The 17331-nt window shown below is 37.1% G+C and overlaps 1 protein-coding gene across 1 annotated transcript; it reads right to left on the reverse strand.

Moving 5' to 3' along the window:
* Positions 1-1198: 1198 nt before the first annotated feature.
* Positions 1199-16952, reverse strand: cdyl (chromodomain protein, Y-like). The gene is made up of 7 exons (XM_053650985.1): positions 16679-16952; positions 10983-11709; positions 9705-9976; positions 9341-9513; positions 6853-7063; positions 2563-2706; positions 1199-2165 (listed from the first exon to the last, which is right to left on the reverse strand). Exons 1-7 carry the CDS (start codon positions 16703-16705, stop codon positions 2010-2012), a joined length of 1710 nt encoding a protein of 569 aa, XP_053506960.1. The 5' UTR covers positions 16706-16952; the 3' UTR covers positions 1199-2009.
* Positions 16953-17331: the final 379 nt, after the last annotated feature.

The raw sequence follows: 17331 nt of genomic DNA on the forward strand, positions 1-17331 counted from the left end.
ACATACTTTTCAGAAGATTGACATTTCTGTATTATAAATTCCTTATTCTAATATTTTGAGATACTGCATTTTTGATTTCCATGAGCTGTAAGCCGTAATCATCCAGATTAAAATAAAAAAGGCTTGAAATATTTCACTTTGTGTAACGAAATGAAGTTCCACTTTTTGAATTAAATTATGGAAAAAAAATGAATAATATTATACATAATATTAAACATTTTTGCAACGCACCTATATATATATATGATATGATACTGGTGTAATAAAATAACTAATTCTCTTAGCTTCTGTGAAGGCTTTTTTTTTTTTTCTTTGCCACGTTTGCTGCCGAGTTTGAACATGCATGGTGGGATTTACATATGTATCACAGTTGAAGCAAATTGACTCATTATAGAGTTTCCAATGGCCTAATTGCATCTTAGCACAATGCTGTAGACTTGCAGACTAGCAAGTTATTCAAAACCCAGCAGTACTGAAGAGGATTGAATATTATGACACGACTAGATTAAGAAAATATCCTTTCAATAATCCCTCCAAGATTTTGCGATCACAGAAATTAATACAAAATGAAGCAAGCACTGTAATATTTGGAGGAGCTTGCAGTTTTTCAAAATTACCACAGATTTCCTGCAGATTTGGGCCAAGACGTTTGACGTCATCACAACGCGCATTCAGCCAAAGCCCTCTTCAATTCACATGTTGAACTTGAGTTCAGGTGAAAGGTCTCATTTCATCACCGCAATTTCACCAATGCAAGTAGTTTTCCACAAAAAAAAAAAAAGCAAAGCACAAAAGTGCAGCAAGTTTCATCACATATTTGGAAAAAAGCCACAGCAAAATCAAGCATTTTTGCCTGCAAAAAAAAAAAAAAACCCTCCAGAAATCATGTACAGACAATATTAGGATAGTATATCATAGGTTTTCACTATCAATTTGAATAGGTCAATCAACTAATACACAGGAAATTGTAAAAGTCTTCAGAAAAGCTTAAATTTATAAATTCTTCGTCTCAGGGGAGGTTGAATAATTGTGAGTGCAACTGTTCCTATTTTCTGGGCAGAAAAGTAGTTGAATTGATCACTGACATGAAATTAAGCGCTACACAAATTAGTGTTAATATCAAATATATTGATGTGGCTTACACTAGACTTCTAAAACGAACACAAAGTTTTAAACTCAGTAAAAAGATTGGACAAAGTAAAATCAGTGAAGTGTTTTATAGTAGAAAAATCTACAATAAGCTAAACGAATATTACCAGTCATGAGAAATTAAAGTGATTCTTAACATAATACACCACCTGGCGATTCAATTTACAATGAACTAACTGAAAGGGAAAACACACTGAAAAGTATTATCCAATTGTTCAATAAATACTTAATACAGTTCATAAAGCATAAATAACTTTTTAAACTAATTTTATAGTTGAAAGTTTAACACTGTTGGCTACCGGATTGAGATTCTCACATTGCTGGAAACGGGGTGCTGAAACAAGGATAATCGGTGAAAATGATGGAATATAAGCACAGAACCTGCTAAAAATTTAAATATTTTCTCAAATCCAGCAGGAAGAAAACAAAAGTATTGTTTTCCTAAAGTTTCTTAAAGAAGATGATGAGTGCTAAATGAACAAAAAATGGAGGGGGGGGGGGGGGCAGCAGCCATCAGCTGCATAGAACCTGAACTGAGGGCCCTGTCTGGATGATTCAGCACATACTGCGCATCAGTGTCATCAGAGGAAGTTGCTGTGTATTTATAAAAAAAAAAAAAAAAAAAAAACACAACAAAAAAAACAAAACCGAAGTACTCTGCAAATTTACAGCCGAAATTGAAATCTTTCTCCTCAGAAAGGAAACATATTTCGACAGGTAAATGTATAAACATGGTCAATACTGAGATTTACAACTGCCATTATTTCAAATTCATGACTCCTGTCTTTCCCATCAGGCACTTGTGAACGACGTCCACTGTGTAATGGTGAGTGAATACATTTGTGTGTTCATTTTTTATCTCAGAAGTCATTCATCTTCTGCAGGTATTTCAGTATGGAGTCCATGCCCTGTGGGGAGCCCCACACCCTCTTTAGTGCCTCACACTCCCTCTCGTTGGCCTGCTCCAGGGCGGCTCGGTTAACATTCCGCACCAGCGCTTTGGACTCCCGCAGAACCTCCAGAGTTGCCATGGTGGACAGCAGCATCATGAAAATGAAGTAAAATAAAATACAAAAGGAAAAAAATATGACTTATGGATGTAGATGTACTGTGAAGGTTTACAAAAATATTCAGCAACTTTTAAAAAAAGATACAAAGATTAAAATACTAAATACTCTTCTGGTTTAGGAAAAAAGCGGGGCAAAATAAAAAGAAGTTTATTTTTCACGCACAACATTATTTAGCAAAATTAAAAACTGAACGGAGAGAATGCGTCTTAATGCCAGTTATGCATGACTAATGGAATGCATTTAAAATGAAATATGAACTTGAGAGCATGCAGAATGTCACTGAAGAAAAAAAAAAATTATAGAAAAAAAAAAGAAAAAAAAAAAAAGGGAAGTGATGACTTACAACTGAATTACAAGAGACTAGCTCTCTAATGCGAGCCATGACCTCCTGAGCGAAGGTACCTGGCCACAGCACTTGGGATACCAGGCCTTTAGCACACGCCTCCTGGGCTGTCAGCTTTCTCCCACTCAGCAACATCTCATTAGCCTGAAAGAGAGAAGCAGTTTGTTTAATCTTAACTGAAAATGTATGATGGGTTTCTAAAGGAAGAAAGAAAAAAAAGCAGCAAAGACTGGTACAGGGTAAAGTGATGACACAAGATTACTTTTTATAGACTATACTTTTATGTGCAACTGTTTTAAGTGAATGGAAAGTAAAATCATAATGACTTAATTCTGCTGTTTACCAACAAGACAAACCATTAACTGGCTGTGTGGGGACTAGTTACATCCATTACAAATATTTGTAAATACTGAAATGCTATACTGAGGCTATACTACAATTAAACAAGAAAGAACAATAGATAAAGTACAAATGTAAGATAAAATCATTGCATTTATATTCAATAAACTAAGTGATTGATTGATTGATTGATTAATTAATTAGTTAGTTAATTAATTAATTATTAATTAATAAGACTAACTTGCTTCTGAAATGCACTTAACGGGTAAATCCCATCAAATAAGTTTCTTAAAAGCTTTTATTAAAATGAACTATTATACGTAAAAAGCAATAAGCCCCTGATGATTTTTAGGTTTCTAGATGTATATTGGGTTTGGAAAAGTATTCAGATCCTTTCTGTTTTTTTTGGAAACATTGTGTTATACTGTAGATTTAATTTCAAATGGATTAAACTGACATTTTGTCCCCACTCTACACGCAATAACCCATAATGGACAAAGCAAAAACAAGTTTTTAGACACAAAAAAATAAATAAAAGGTATATAAAAATTAAAATAGTCTGCAAAAAGCATCTTTCCCAAACAGACTCAACAACATATAAACATCTGTCCAAAACATTTACTGCATTGAGCTTTTTATTATTGTTGTTATTACCATCTCTTTTTACATCCCTCATTGTTCTAATTTTCTATAACTGACAGTATTCAGTCACTGTACTTCATTGTCTTTTCTTTTTTGGATAGCACACATTCTATATTTATTTATTTTATTTATATATATATTTATATATTTATATATATATATATATATATATATATATATATATATATATATATATATATATATATATATATATATATATGTGTGTATTAATATAATATCAATAAACAATATATCACAATAGTATAAATAACACAATGAGTTTTATTGTTTTAAAATAAATACGATTTTGAATAGTAAGAGAAAAGTAAAGATGCTTTAAATATTAAAGTAAAACCACCAGCAGGTGGCTGCAAATAACGGTCTTCATGAATGGGTCATTGACTCACTTTCTCAAACGATTTGTTCAAAATAATAATTTTCCAGGACAACACGATTTTTCCAGGACAATTTATGTTTTCTCTCATTTTCCATGTGTTTTCCAGGACTGGAAAATTGGTCATTAATTTTCCAGGATTTCCAGGACGTGTGGGAACCCGGATTTCTTCAGTTGCGCAACTGTACGAGGTCTTTGTTGCCTTATTTTGCGCTTCACAACGCGCCACACATTCTGAATCGAAGACAGTTCAGGACTGCAGGCAGGCCATGTTAGCACCCGCACTCTCTGCTTACACAACCATGCGCTTGTAATCCAGGCAGAATGTGGTTTGGTGATGTCCTGCTCTTTATGGCAGCATATGTTGCTCTAAAATGTGTACATATCTTTCTGCATTAATGGTGCCCTCACAGATGTGCAAGTTACCCATGCCATGGTCCTCTTCCTCTTTGGCCCGGGGAACACGACGGCTGTTTTGTCCAAAAACTATTTGAAATGTTGACTCGTTAGACAACAAAACATGATTCTACTGCGCTACTGTCCATCTCAGATGAGACCGAGCCCAGAGAAGTCGGCGGCGCTTCTGGACAGTGTTGATGTTTGGCTTCTGCTTTGCATAGTAAAGCCTTAACCTGTATCTGTGGATGCGGCAGAGAATGGTGTTGACTGAAAGGTTTACCAAAGTATTCTCGAGCCCATATCAGGATCTCCATTACAGACTCATGACGGTTTTTAAGACAGTGACGTCTGAGGGATCGGAGATCACGTGCATTCAGAAGTGGTTTTCGGCCTTGCCCTTTATGCACAAGATTTGACCGGATTCCTTGAATCTTTTAATTATATTGTGCACTGTAAAAGGTGAAATGCCCAAAACCTATTGATTTGTCTTTGGGGAATGTTGTTCCCAAAGTTGGATTATTCACTGATGCATCTGTTGCCAGATTGGCGAGCCCGACCCATCCTTGCTCTTGAAGGACTAGGCCTTTTTGGAGGCTCCTTTTATACTAGGATTAGACGATTGCCTCACCTGCTTCACATCACCTTCTTATTTCAACTTGTCACATTGCTATTAGTCCTAAATTGCTCCTGTCCCAACTTTTTTGGAACATGTTACATGCATCAATTTCAAGATAAACATTAACCTTCAAAAAGACTATACAGTTGATTAGGTAAAACATCATTACCTTGTCTTTATACGTTTTTTGTTTAAATACAAGTCAAAGTAGATTTACATAATCACTCCTCTTTGTTTTTATTAGAATTTTCTATACTGTCCCAAATTTTTCGGAATTGGGGTTGTACTTTAGACACAGCTGACGCTGACTGGGAACAACCAACATCTTTTGTCCCACTCCATGTTTGATTTCCTTCTTGAAGCAGTTTTATAATCCTTTCCATTGTTTCAACTGTCAACTCTCTTGTTGGCCATGTTTCCTTTCAAAAGTCCAAGGTTAAGGTCTGTAAGCACTCTCTTTTTACTGCAAACTAATTTGCATTTTTAGACTTATGCTGGTATTTGTTTTAGAAATGCAAATTACAAGGTGATTCAATACTTTTTTCCTCTACTTGAGCTGGAAAACAATATGCCATTCGTTTAAATAATTTCATTTAATTTGTTTGTTATGGTTCACAAAGCCAGAATTTTCAGCTGTTAAACAAAAGTTGTTTTGTATCATGTCTGTGATTTGCTTAATTGTTACGAAATAAAAAATCCGGTTGAACATCCTCCAAGTGTAGGGGTCCCATAATTCTTGCTAGGGATTGTAGCCATAATGGCCTGACTGATGGAGTATGTCTGAGATAGTTGTCCTTCTGGCAGGTTCTCACATCTCTGTAAAGGACTTCTGAAGCTCCGTTAGAGTGGCCATTGGTGTCTTGGTCACTTCCCTGACCAAAACTCTTCTAGCCCAGTCTACAGAGAGTTCCTTGGACTTCATGGTTTGGGTGTTGGTCCAACATGCACTGTGGATCCTTATACAGGTGCATCTCAAAAAAATGTGAAAAAATTTGAATATCGTGGAAAAATTAATTCCCCCCCGAATTTAATTAAAGGCTCAGGAAACCTTTGCAGGTGTTTTGAGTTAATTTGCTGATTAGAGCTCTTCTCAGGTTGACATTTCTCTATTATAAATTCTTTATTCTAATATTTTGAGATACTGGATTTTTTATTTCCATGAACTGTAAACCGTAATCAAGATTAAAACAAAAAAAAGGATTGAAATATTTCACTTTATGTGTAATGAATCTAGAATATATGAAAGATCCACTTTTTGAATTAAATTACAGAAAATAATGAACTTTTTCACGATATTCTAATTTTCTGAGATGCACCTGTATGTGTGTATATATATATATATATATATATATATATATATATATATATATATATATATATATATATATATATATATATACACACATATACACACACACACACACACACACACATACACACACACACAAAGCGTGTGCCTTTGTAAATCATGTCCAACCAATTTAAAAATGCCACAGGTGGACTCCAGGCAATTTCTTGAGATTATCAAAACAATCAACTCAATTTGGAGTGCCTTAGTCAAGGGTCTGTATACATGCACAATAATCTATATGAGAGCTTTCAGTTTTTGATTTTTAAAAAATTTGCCAAAATAAAAAAATATATATATATATTTTGCTTTACAATTATGGATTATTGTACATACATTAACAGCAAAAAAACCTTAATTTAACCCATTAAATATAATCACAAAGAAAATTTGCCAAAGTTGAAGGGTCGGGATATGTTCCAAACCAAGTGCAGTTCTTTATACAGCAAGATATTTATATACACATATGTCAAGTAAAGTGAAAGGGACAAGAATGAATTAATCAATCTTGCATTAGTTATTTTTTTTTCTTCAAAATGTATGCACACTCACCGATGCAACCCCCATGATGTGAGGAAACGTTACAGAGGAACACGCATCTGGTGTCTGGCCAAAGATGGCGTAAGGGGTTTGAAACCATGCCTTCTCATTGGCCCAGATAACATCACAAAGGGGCAAGATGGAGGCTCCAATCCCAACAGCAGGTCCATTTACAGCAGCAATAATTGGTTTCTTGAATTGGAGAAATGTGTTCACAAATGCCCTGAGAATAGATCATTAACAATTAAATACTACAACTCAACTCAATTAAATAGTAACAATTCACTTAAGTAGTTATAGCTCTTGAAGACATTTGGGGGGTGGGGGGTGATCACATACTTGTCTCAAACCACATTGTTTAGCTAATGACTCTAGGCTCAAAATACTTGTACTTTTGTTCCCTTTTTATAGACAAAGTCTAGACAGAGATTGTGGAAAATGTGTAATGATTCCGACATGCGGTTTGGAGGCAACAAATATCCAAAAGTAGTCACCTTGCATCAGTGCAAAACCAAATAAGCAACAATTAGACCTTGGTTTCTTAAATACATTACAAGTATGTGGACACCTGACCACTGAACATTCTATCCCAAAATCAAGAGTGTTTATATTGAGTTTTCCCCCCCTTTGCTGTTATAATAACCTCTTCTGGGAAGGCTTTCCACTCGATTTTGGAGCATGGCTATGGGGATTTATTCATTCAGCCACAAGAACACAAGAGGTTAGACACTGATGTCAGGTGAGGAGGCCCGTCACGAGTTCCAATTGACCCCAAAGGTATTCAGTGGGGTTGAGGCCAGGGTTCAATGTAGGACACTTGAGTTCTTCCACACAAACCTTGGCAAACCATGTCTTTATGGACCTCAATTTGTGCACAGGGGCATCATCATGCTGGAACATTTTGGGCCACTTAGATCCGATGAAGGGATATTTTAATGTCTTCGTATGCTGTAGCTTTCTATACAATTGTGTTTTTCTAACTTTGTGGCAACAGTTTAGGGAAGAACCACATATGGCTGTGCTGGTCAGCTGTCCACATACATTTGGCCCTATAGTGAACATTACACTATTTTTAAATGCATCATGCTGTATTATTTCTTACGGCTGAAGACACTGTTTCCTTGTGAAATGGGTAGCAAAACAATGTTACATTTACAATGTGCAAGATTTGTTAAAAAGGGAAAAATGGCACTGGGGCAAGGGATGAAAAAAATAATTAAAATACTCAAACATGATGTTCCTGAGCTGCTGCAAATCCTGTAATAGTAATTCACGGTCAGAGCTGTCGGGTATGAATTAGGGAGAGGTCACGTCAAACACAAGCTCACATACATCCTACATCATCTCTCAACACAGTTCAGCCAAAGACCTGCCCCCAAATTTCTGGTAACAGCTTCACACAGGACCACAAGCATCATAAGAGAGAGAGAGAGAGAAGTCTTTCTACAAGGCTTTGAGCTAGCAGCAAGCCAACTCATCATGACGGAGAGAAATCCTTCCTCTTCTGTCTAGACTACGTACATACCTGTTTCCACAAACATACAGTTAACCTCCTCTAGTGACTATAAGCAGTAGCGGTGGTGGACTATTGGCATAGTGAACTTAAATATCAGTTCTGTGTTCACAATAGTGCTTGAAGTGCAGGTACTCCCATTCAGCCATTATTCCCTTGCTATGCAGTGAATAAGACCAATTTATCAATCTTTGAAATGTATTTTCTAATACCTTAATGAAGACAACTAACCAATCTTTCAAAAAATATAAAATAATATATTATTTAATTTTTTTTTTGCTTGCATGCAGCAGTTACACTTCCGTTTGAACAGGCATTTTAATCTACACCAACTGCATTGAGGCATGTAAAACATGAGCCCTTGTATTGCTCTGTATTTGACCCCACAATCCCTGCACCCCTGTTTAGTCTTAAACCAATTTCTGCATTGCAAATTTCTTCGCAAGGGTGGAGCTAAATCAGGCATTTATGGGCAGTTTTGACGTGATGTGTTTCTGGTGGGAAATTACAGATTCAGTGAACAGCAAACTTTAGTCAACATGTTTCTTCACCTCACATACACCAAACTAGATAGATGGCTAATTTTTGCAGAACACTAAGTGCTGCTAGATTGTTACCTCATTAAATGGAATATTATTAGCAGGCTCATTTAGGTCATGTGTGATCCCTTGTTAGTGCCACCAATCAATTGCTTTAAAAATAAATAAATAAATAAATTTGTGCATGCATGTATATATTACTCAGTCCATACAGGATTTCATGGAGGTTTTTTGTGATTGTTGCAGCCAAAAATGCTGCGGCTTTTTTCAAAGTTTGCAATGCAACTTGCACTGTTTTGTTTTTTGTTTTTTTTTTAACAGAAAACTACTTGAATTGGTGAAATCGCAGTTGTACAAAATTGTCTTGTTTTTCGCAGTGATGTTTGTTGGTAAATGAGACCTTTTAGCTGTACTCTGTATTTCTGTTTTATGATAACGTAATTTTTACCTGATGGTTTCTGCCATTTTGATGCTTTCTCTTTTGCGATCATCTGTAAGTCGTCTGATTAAGTAGATGAAGTCCAAGCCAAAACAGAACACATTTCCAACTGCACTCAGTAAGACCAACTTGCTGTCGTCAGCTGACGCTGTTGCCATGGCGCTCTGAACCTCCTTCATTACCTGCAGCATTCAGGTGTCAGAGAGCACTTAGCACTTGCTACCAAAACATACAAACTCAATGTAGGCATGTGTGATAGAAATATGATGAAATAACAGCATTAACTTAGAAAATATAATTAAGGTTATACAGACACCCTGATTTGACACTTATGATGCAGTTCTCCAACTGTGTGTAGCGTGTTTATACTCACATCAGGATTTAGTGAATTGTTCTCAGATGTCTTGGTAGAAAACAGAATGTGTGTGAAGCCATCCTGTTTCTTCACAACAATGTCTCTATAGCGATAAGCACTCTCCGTCTGACGAACGCTGAAGCGCAGGCGCTTGTCAATGGCAGAGCGTTCCTCAATCCTTCTTTTGCCTATTGCACCTGTTACACCCGAGCCAGCTGCCACTCCTGCTGTGCCATTCTGTACACTGGCTGATCCACTCGCTGATGAGGCCTCCATAAGTGTTGATGCACCTTTGACATAAATGATATTAATGCCAGTCTGTATTAACAGTAGCTCAACACACATTTACTTCGGTTAACATGCATTAGATATGTACATAGAGATGGATGGGGATTGATGGATGGTTAGATGGAAATAAAGATCGAAAGACATATCTGGAGATGGCTGATTGACATGTATAGGAATGGAAATGGATGAATGAGTATCGATGGAGGTTATTAAGCCCCAATGGGAAATATTCCCAGACTTGCCAATCCTGAAGAGGAACAATGCATTGTCCCACCTAAAGGGAAGTGCATAACAGAACATTTTTACTAGCCCTTCTACATCGCTTGTATAATGTCCTTTACTGAAATGTGAGGTGGTTCCATTTTTCACTGTTGATCTGCTGCTGAAATTGTGATTGTTTAGTCAAAATGTTTCTTTTTCTTCCAGCTGAAATACCACCTCTTGGTCATGCCACTGAAAATGGTCAAAAATGAATTTTTATATATACACAATATATTTATTTATTTTATTTTTTATTTCACATGAATGAACTCAAAACTTACTTTGAAAGCAAGTCGAGATGAGCATACCAGTCAAAAGATTATTCATGTGAGACAGGGAGAAACGGGTGGGGCATCCACAAGTATAAGATGATGGACAACTCAAGTCTACTGAACTCGGAGAGTTCAAAACACCGGCACAGCTGTCAAGTATTCCAGACAAATGTCAATTGGCTCATCTGCCAGTTTTGTTGGGGCAAGAGGACGACTGCTGTTTTGGTGTATTATTGTATGATAACTTGTATTAGAGTAGTCTGATGTTAATATGCAGGTTGGCAGGTCTGTATTTAGTCATGGCTTCTACATTTGAGATTGAAGAGTTCCCCAGAAAACAAAGCACAGCGGTGAACATGCACTAGAGTGTTCAATGACTTGGCGAGTTAAATTTATGATGATTTCTATAATAAGCTGAACATCTCAACAAATACAAATACAGACAAAAACAGCTTTCACATCCAACATAACGTACCTTTCCCGTTCAGTGTGCGGACAGCAGCAGGTGTGATAGGAACTTGAGGTGGAGGCAGAGCTGCCTGTGTTCTGGGCCGTGTGCCCATGCGTGCCCGCTCCTGTCCAGGCACAAGGACATGTCCTGCAGACTTCTCCTGCACAGCCACTTCAGGGGGGACAGAGTCGGGCTCCTCTCCGCCCTGTTCCAGACTGTGTGCTGCCTCGCTGGGAGACTGTTCAGAGTCAGCTCGACTGTTCATCGGGCTTTTTGGCACTAAGATTTTGATTCCAGACTTCACCAGGTCCATACTACAGCGTAACGTGCTGGCGGTAGGAGTGGATAAAAAAGGCTGCTGTTGTGTGTCTGCTTTAGCATCCAGGTCCCTCTTATCCAGTGCATTCTGTGGTGGCTGCAGTTGTTTTGTAACACTGGTGGAAGGCGTGCTCAGAGCAGACGCAGCAGTTGCACTGCTGTTGTGAGGCTGAGGCCTGTTCATCTGCTTGCGTGCATTGTTGATGGAGGTGTAACCCACAGCTGTGCTGGGAGACCTGCGTGTAGAGCGCACACTGGCCATGTCTCCGGGCCGCTCACTGTGCTGACGATTAAACTCGTTTATAAACTCCATGCAGCTGATTAGATTAGATTCAGGCTCCCAAGTGTCTCCTTCAAAAGTATAGCCCCTCCAGCGAACCAAATACTCCATTTTACCTTTCTTGTTTTTACGTTTGCCAACAATTCTCTCAACCTACAGAGCATGAGAAAGGGAGGACACAAAGAATATTTTTATTCGTGCATAAATGTATACCTCTTAGGAGAAAACGAGAATTATGAGAAGTGCATTTCCAAAAAACAGACATGAGCGTTAATATTTACCCAATTATAAGGTGTGTCTCTCCTCAGAAATGAACACAATACAAATGGTGGGCCAATACAGCACAGAGAGATGCAACATCACACAAACCAGAGATGTGTCTTCAATTGCACAGTAATACATTAATGAAAATGTCTTTTAAACACAAACACTAATGAATTTCCTTAGTGACAGTGTTTGAAAACTCATGCATCCCAAAGGTACGTTCTAAACTACTAACCTGGTGGATTGTTAAGATTCTAGCATGTCTGCACTTCTGACTATTCATACCACTCTACAGAGACATACATGCATCCCAGAATAGCTCACATCAAGCATTACTAGGCCATATTTCTGAAGCTTTTTTTCCCTGCTAAAATGTTCTCACCCTAAACAGGTGAACATTATTCGTTTGTACATTATTATTTAAATCATCAGTAAATTTTATCATTCATTCTTCATTATTCAACTATGCCATAGTGTCTCCAAATTCAACCTTATACCGATTTAGCAGACAGATAGGAACCCTGAGGGATGCTGCTACTCTCTAATTCACTGTTGCCTTGGCTGTGCTACTCCATCTACATATCGAGAATAAAGACTGTAATGATAGATGGAAACCACTGAAGTTGCTGGCTAAAAGAGTACCAAGATAAACATTAGGCCTTACTCAAAATACATCAGATACAGAGTGAAACAGTAAACAGCTAGGGTGAAAACGTCTCTCTACAATATGAACAGTAAGGACAGAAAAGCACCCATCAATGCTACTTATACTATTTATATGCTACTGCTATTCATGTGTGCTAAATAAGCTATTGCTTTTCACAATGAACAAACATGATGGGGCCATATAATAAAGTTTTCACTGAAAGCATTTCTTTAGTGTTTATTCAGTAGAGCAAGTGGCTCTTATATTGACACACTTCAAGCTGACTAGTGTTCAAATCCACAATTCTATCAACTACGGAATGACAGATGCTTTAGTTTTTATTTGTACTGACTTGCTCGACTGGTGGTTTACACTTCACCTACACTGTGTGTTCACTGGGAATCTGGAGAAAAAAAAAAAGGAAAGTGTACAATCCTGCAGGATTAAACAAGTCATTATAACGAACTGCAGCTGTTTATAGAGCCTCACACTTTCTATAATATATTTATATTAACACAATATTATGATTGTAGATTTCTGTAAATAAAATCTATAGTAAATAAATCTATAGTAACGTGATCATATTGCTGTGTGTGAAGTAAAAATTAAACATTGGAAAAACTCGCACAGAACAAATATCACCACGTCTCATCAAACCGATTCTGCCTACACAGACACCTCTCCACCATCCAATCAGCATCCGCCTGATGCATAGCACTGAAGAGACACAACACATCGTTAGCTCATGGGAGTGTGAGCTAGCATGTCTGTGTGCCACATTTACCCATGCATCACAATGCATTTTGAGCTGTATTGTTCGTTTAAGCTAGATGGAATTTTTGGCATACATGTTATTCATGCTTTACTGTGAACTTATTTCGAAGATGGTACTAATGGTACAAAGGATGTATTGGGTAAGTGGGGGAGGAGGGGGGAAGAGAGATGGTCTTGAGCTGCTGGCAGTCAAGTGATAATCCTGCATTAGCAAATTTAAATGCCTGCACCATAGGCCAAGCTCAGAAACATCAAACATTATCATGCCTGAACTTAATGCAGCAATCGACTAAAATGTATATAACTCAAGAAAAAGTAAAACCTCCATAACCTGGCATTCGTACTCATAAACTCAGGACAGTCTCCTCAACCAAGAGTTCAGCAAGTAACTTCAAATCAACATGGCTGCTCAGAACATCAACACTAAACAAAGTAGAACATTTTAACTTTAAATGAGTTATACTTTATATACACAATTTTTTGCTTTAGATCAATCAACATACAGACATAGTCGCTTATTACAGTGGTTTTCAAAGGGGGGCCGCCAGGGGGCGCCCGGGGGGCCTCGACAATTTGGTGTGAAAAATAAATTCTCACTCTCAGACAACCACACACACACAATCAATTCCTAATGTAATGTAATGTAAAGATGTAAGATGTAATTATTAATTAAAAAAGGGGGGGGGGGGATATATTCAGAAGTCTGTATTTTTAATGTGTTTTAAAGACATCTTGCAAAAGGGGGGCCTCGGTCAAATGTTAATGCCATTTGGGGGGCCTTGCCCTGGAAAAGTTTGGGAACCACTGGCTTATTAAATCTATAACACTGCCTATACAGATCAGTGTTGAGGAGGTAAATATACTTTAGGTCAAATGCACAATGATTGAATTTGACATAATTCAGAGGTCTGACCTTCCACTTTCGAGACGAATGCAGCACAAGACACGAAAGAAGTCCGGCTACGTAGTGACAGGCAGAAGCCACAGCCAATCAGAAGAGCGAGAGAGCACGAGCATGAGAGTGTACCAAAGCAAACGATAGTAAGATTTTAGCTCTTCTCTTGGTGAACAGGAAAGGTGTTGAATTGTTCTCTAATTCATTGTAAGAGAGTCAAAGTTAGATGGCATTCAACTATTCATCCCTACTGATTTTTACTGTTACACAGTTATAACCAAATTCAGGTTCTTCCGCTTCTGAATATAAGCTTGAGCGAATAGGCTGCCGTTTACAGCAGAAAAAAGGAAAGTGCAGGTTTAAACAAACAGTTGCTTAGAAATAAGCTTGACCAAACAGAATTCGATTCGACTTTACCTCAGGCAACAGCAGCCAAATGTGTATTTCTCATTTTCTACAAAAGCAATGTTTCTCAAGCCTCCGCAACCAGGCCAAGCACCTGGTAAAACATCGAACTTAAAAAACAAAAAAGGACCACTAACACAGGTTATGAAAATAAAAATGGAGAGGAAATTTATCCCTACCTGGAGAGATGAATGACAGGTCATGTTCACGGCTCCATACACTTGCTGTAATGTTACCATAAACACTGTAGCTTGCTACATCACTACACAGTGGAAGTTTACTTTTCTGCCGCAGAGAATCGAGTTTATTGCATCTGAACTATTAAGTTCTCTCTTGTAATTTTAGACAACATAGAAACAAACTCTGACATGTTACGTGAATGTAACTCTTAGTCAATTTAAAGCAACTTGTTATACAACTATAAAAGTAGCTACTGTAAAATTTTTATATTGTTATTCTAAGAAAGTGAGAAGTATTCCTCTCTTACAGCTCATGTTCATTACTCAAGGGGACAAATGCCACTGATATTCACACAAGAGTGAGTCTCACAATTATGCCAAATCCCCAATGGCATCCTAGTAACAATCTACAGTCACTAAAGAGAGTGGGGTTTCTTGTGTGTGTTTTTTTGGCATTACAGCACCTATGTTGTCCAATATGTGTTCAACAGTAAGTACCGGGGATGCATGAAATTACCCGGATGTGTTCTTGATTTCGAGGCAGCATCGGATGCAGAACTGAGCGCACCAAACCTGCTTGAAGTCCCAGAAGTCATTGTGGCAATACAATAGTGGATGTCAGAAGCCTGACCCATACCTGTAGTTTTCACATCTATTTAACAACAATAATCTAAATAAATCAAAGTATGCATCTAAAAAGAATGATTTTGATATATAAGGTTCTTGAAGTGTCAAATTTATCCCAGAGAAGTATTTTAATTAAACTAAGCAAGCTTCCATCCTGAGGTAATGGTAAATTCATTTGCTTACTTTTTAGTTAATGTGAGGTCGCAGTTGCAAACGGAGAGCTTACTACATTAAAACATGCTTAATTAACTTTTGGTTAATCAGCCATTTAACAGTAAATCTATTAACCAGCTGAAACAAACATATTACTTAGTGAGCAATGAAGAGATGAGGACCCTGTCCCACTACTAGAAATGTGCTGGGATGGTCCATTGCGCAACAGGAAACTAACTATGCGCTCAACAGATTATCACTCAAGATGTACAGTTTTTTTAAAAAAAAAAAAAAACATGAGAATTTCCTTATTACATGTAGCCTAATATCACTTTTAGGACACATTTAGTTAGTTGATTTTTTTTTTAATTTTTTTTACATACATGATTTTAAAACGTGTTAAATAAAGATGTGGACAAATGATGTGGATTTATTTCGAGTCCTTTTTCTTACATCAAACAGCAGAAGAGTTACTTAGCTAAATGTTGTTGTTTTTTAGTATTTTTAGAAAGCCAGATTCAACCAGTACATAACCAAAAGCGAATCTTGAAAACTTATAAATATTTTGCTTGTTTCCATTCAAAGCCTTTTGTTTTCACAGCCTTAATGAGGACACAATCTAATTTTACACCATACTGTAAGCTACAGAAGTCAAAAACTATATGCATACAAACACTACCTCAAATACATCTCAGTAGACTAAAGTGTACTGGGATATAATTGGCTACGATACTGATATTACATAAACATGTCCATTAGGAAGCAAAAAGTAGGAGAGCCATCCTGGTCAGAGGGAGAGAAAAAAAAAGAAAACAAAGAGGGACGTACAGAGAAGTATTTTCGGTCACCAGGGAAACCTTCCACGTTAAGTGCTGTAGCTATCTTATTCCAACACATTTTTACTTGAAAATTAAAAGCTTAGAGCATGCTTAATGACACATACATCTCCATCATAATACAACAGCAACAACAATAAATAATACAGGTACTCAGGAAGCAACGTGTAGGAGCTACAAAACAACTAGCCACGGCTAGCAAGCCACCCATTTACTGCAAGATCTATCGCTTGTTATACAGCTAGCTGCCCAGCTCACTACAACACAGTGCATTAACGGTGATAACGATAAAGATTGGCAGTGCATGAATCGCTACAGTGGCTGTTATTTGATCAGGACTTACTTCATACAGCTCCTCTGTGGCCATCATGGCCTGGTAACTCTCGATGCTGGAGTAATCCGATTGGAAGCCTTTCTCCAGTTCAGCTCTGTTTCTGGCCTTGTTCTTCAACTTTTTTCGTAGGACCGACTTAATACACGGCAACACGTCTTCTCACTAAATACCATACGAAAAGATTTGATCCAGACTAGTAGTGACAAACTTAAAATAGTGTTTCTAAACTTCGGAGGCAATGCTGTACGACACAACGCTTCGAAGTCAAAGTGAGGTGGTCACGTGGTTATGACGTTCCTACGTTTGGTCAACTGGCGTCTTACTTTAAATCAACTTTAATTGGTTTAAATTAATCACTTTCTTTTTGCTTAAACAATAAATACACTATTACATTAAGATTGTCAGTCCTTATTTTATAAACGTATTAGGCTACCAAAAAAACGTAGCTTGGTTTTGGCTATTAGCTCAGGGTGAGCTTGGGTGATCTGGAATTATTTTGGTAAAGTTTTATTTCTCCAAAATTTTCTGTCCTCGTGCCAATATTTAATAATGAGCGATTAAGCATTTTTTGAAAAATATTTTGTTTAATTACATCTTAATTTTATATATATATATATATATATATATATATATATATATATATATATATATATATATATATA

This window comes from Ictalurus furcatus, chromosome 20, assembly GCF_023375685.1.
Source record: "Ictalurus furcatus strain D&B chromosome 20, Billie_1.0, whole genome shotgun sequence".
Lineage (NCBI taxonomy): Eukaryota > Metazoa > Chordata > Actinopteri > Siluriformes > Ictaluridae > Ictalurus > Ictalurus furcatus.

Excerpts from the sequence above, each read along its gene's own strand:
- cdyl (XM_053650985.1), bottom strand. The coding sequence starts at position 16,705 with ATGATGGCCACAGAGGAGCTGTATGAA. Across the intron at positions 11,710-16,678 it reads CCACAGAGGAGCTGTATGAA|GTTGAGAGAATTGTTGGCAA; the intron begins GTAAGTCCTGAT and ends CATGCTCTGTAG. Across the intron at positions 2,707-6,852 it reads ACATCATGGGGGTTGCATCG|GCTAATGAGATGTTGCTGAG; the intron begins GTGAGTGTGCAT and ends TCTCTCTTTCAG.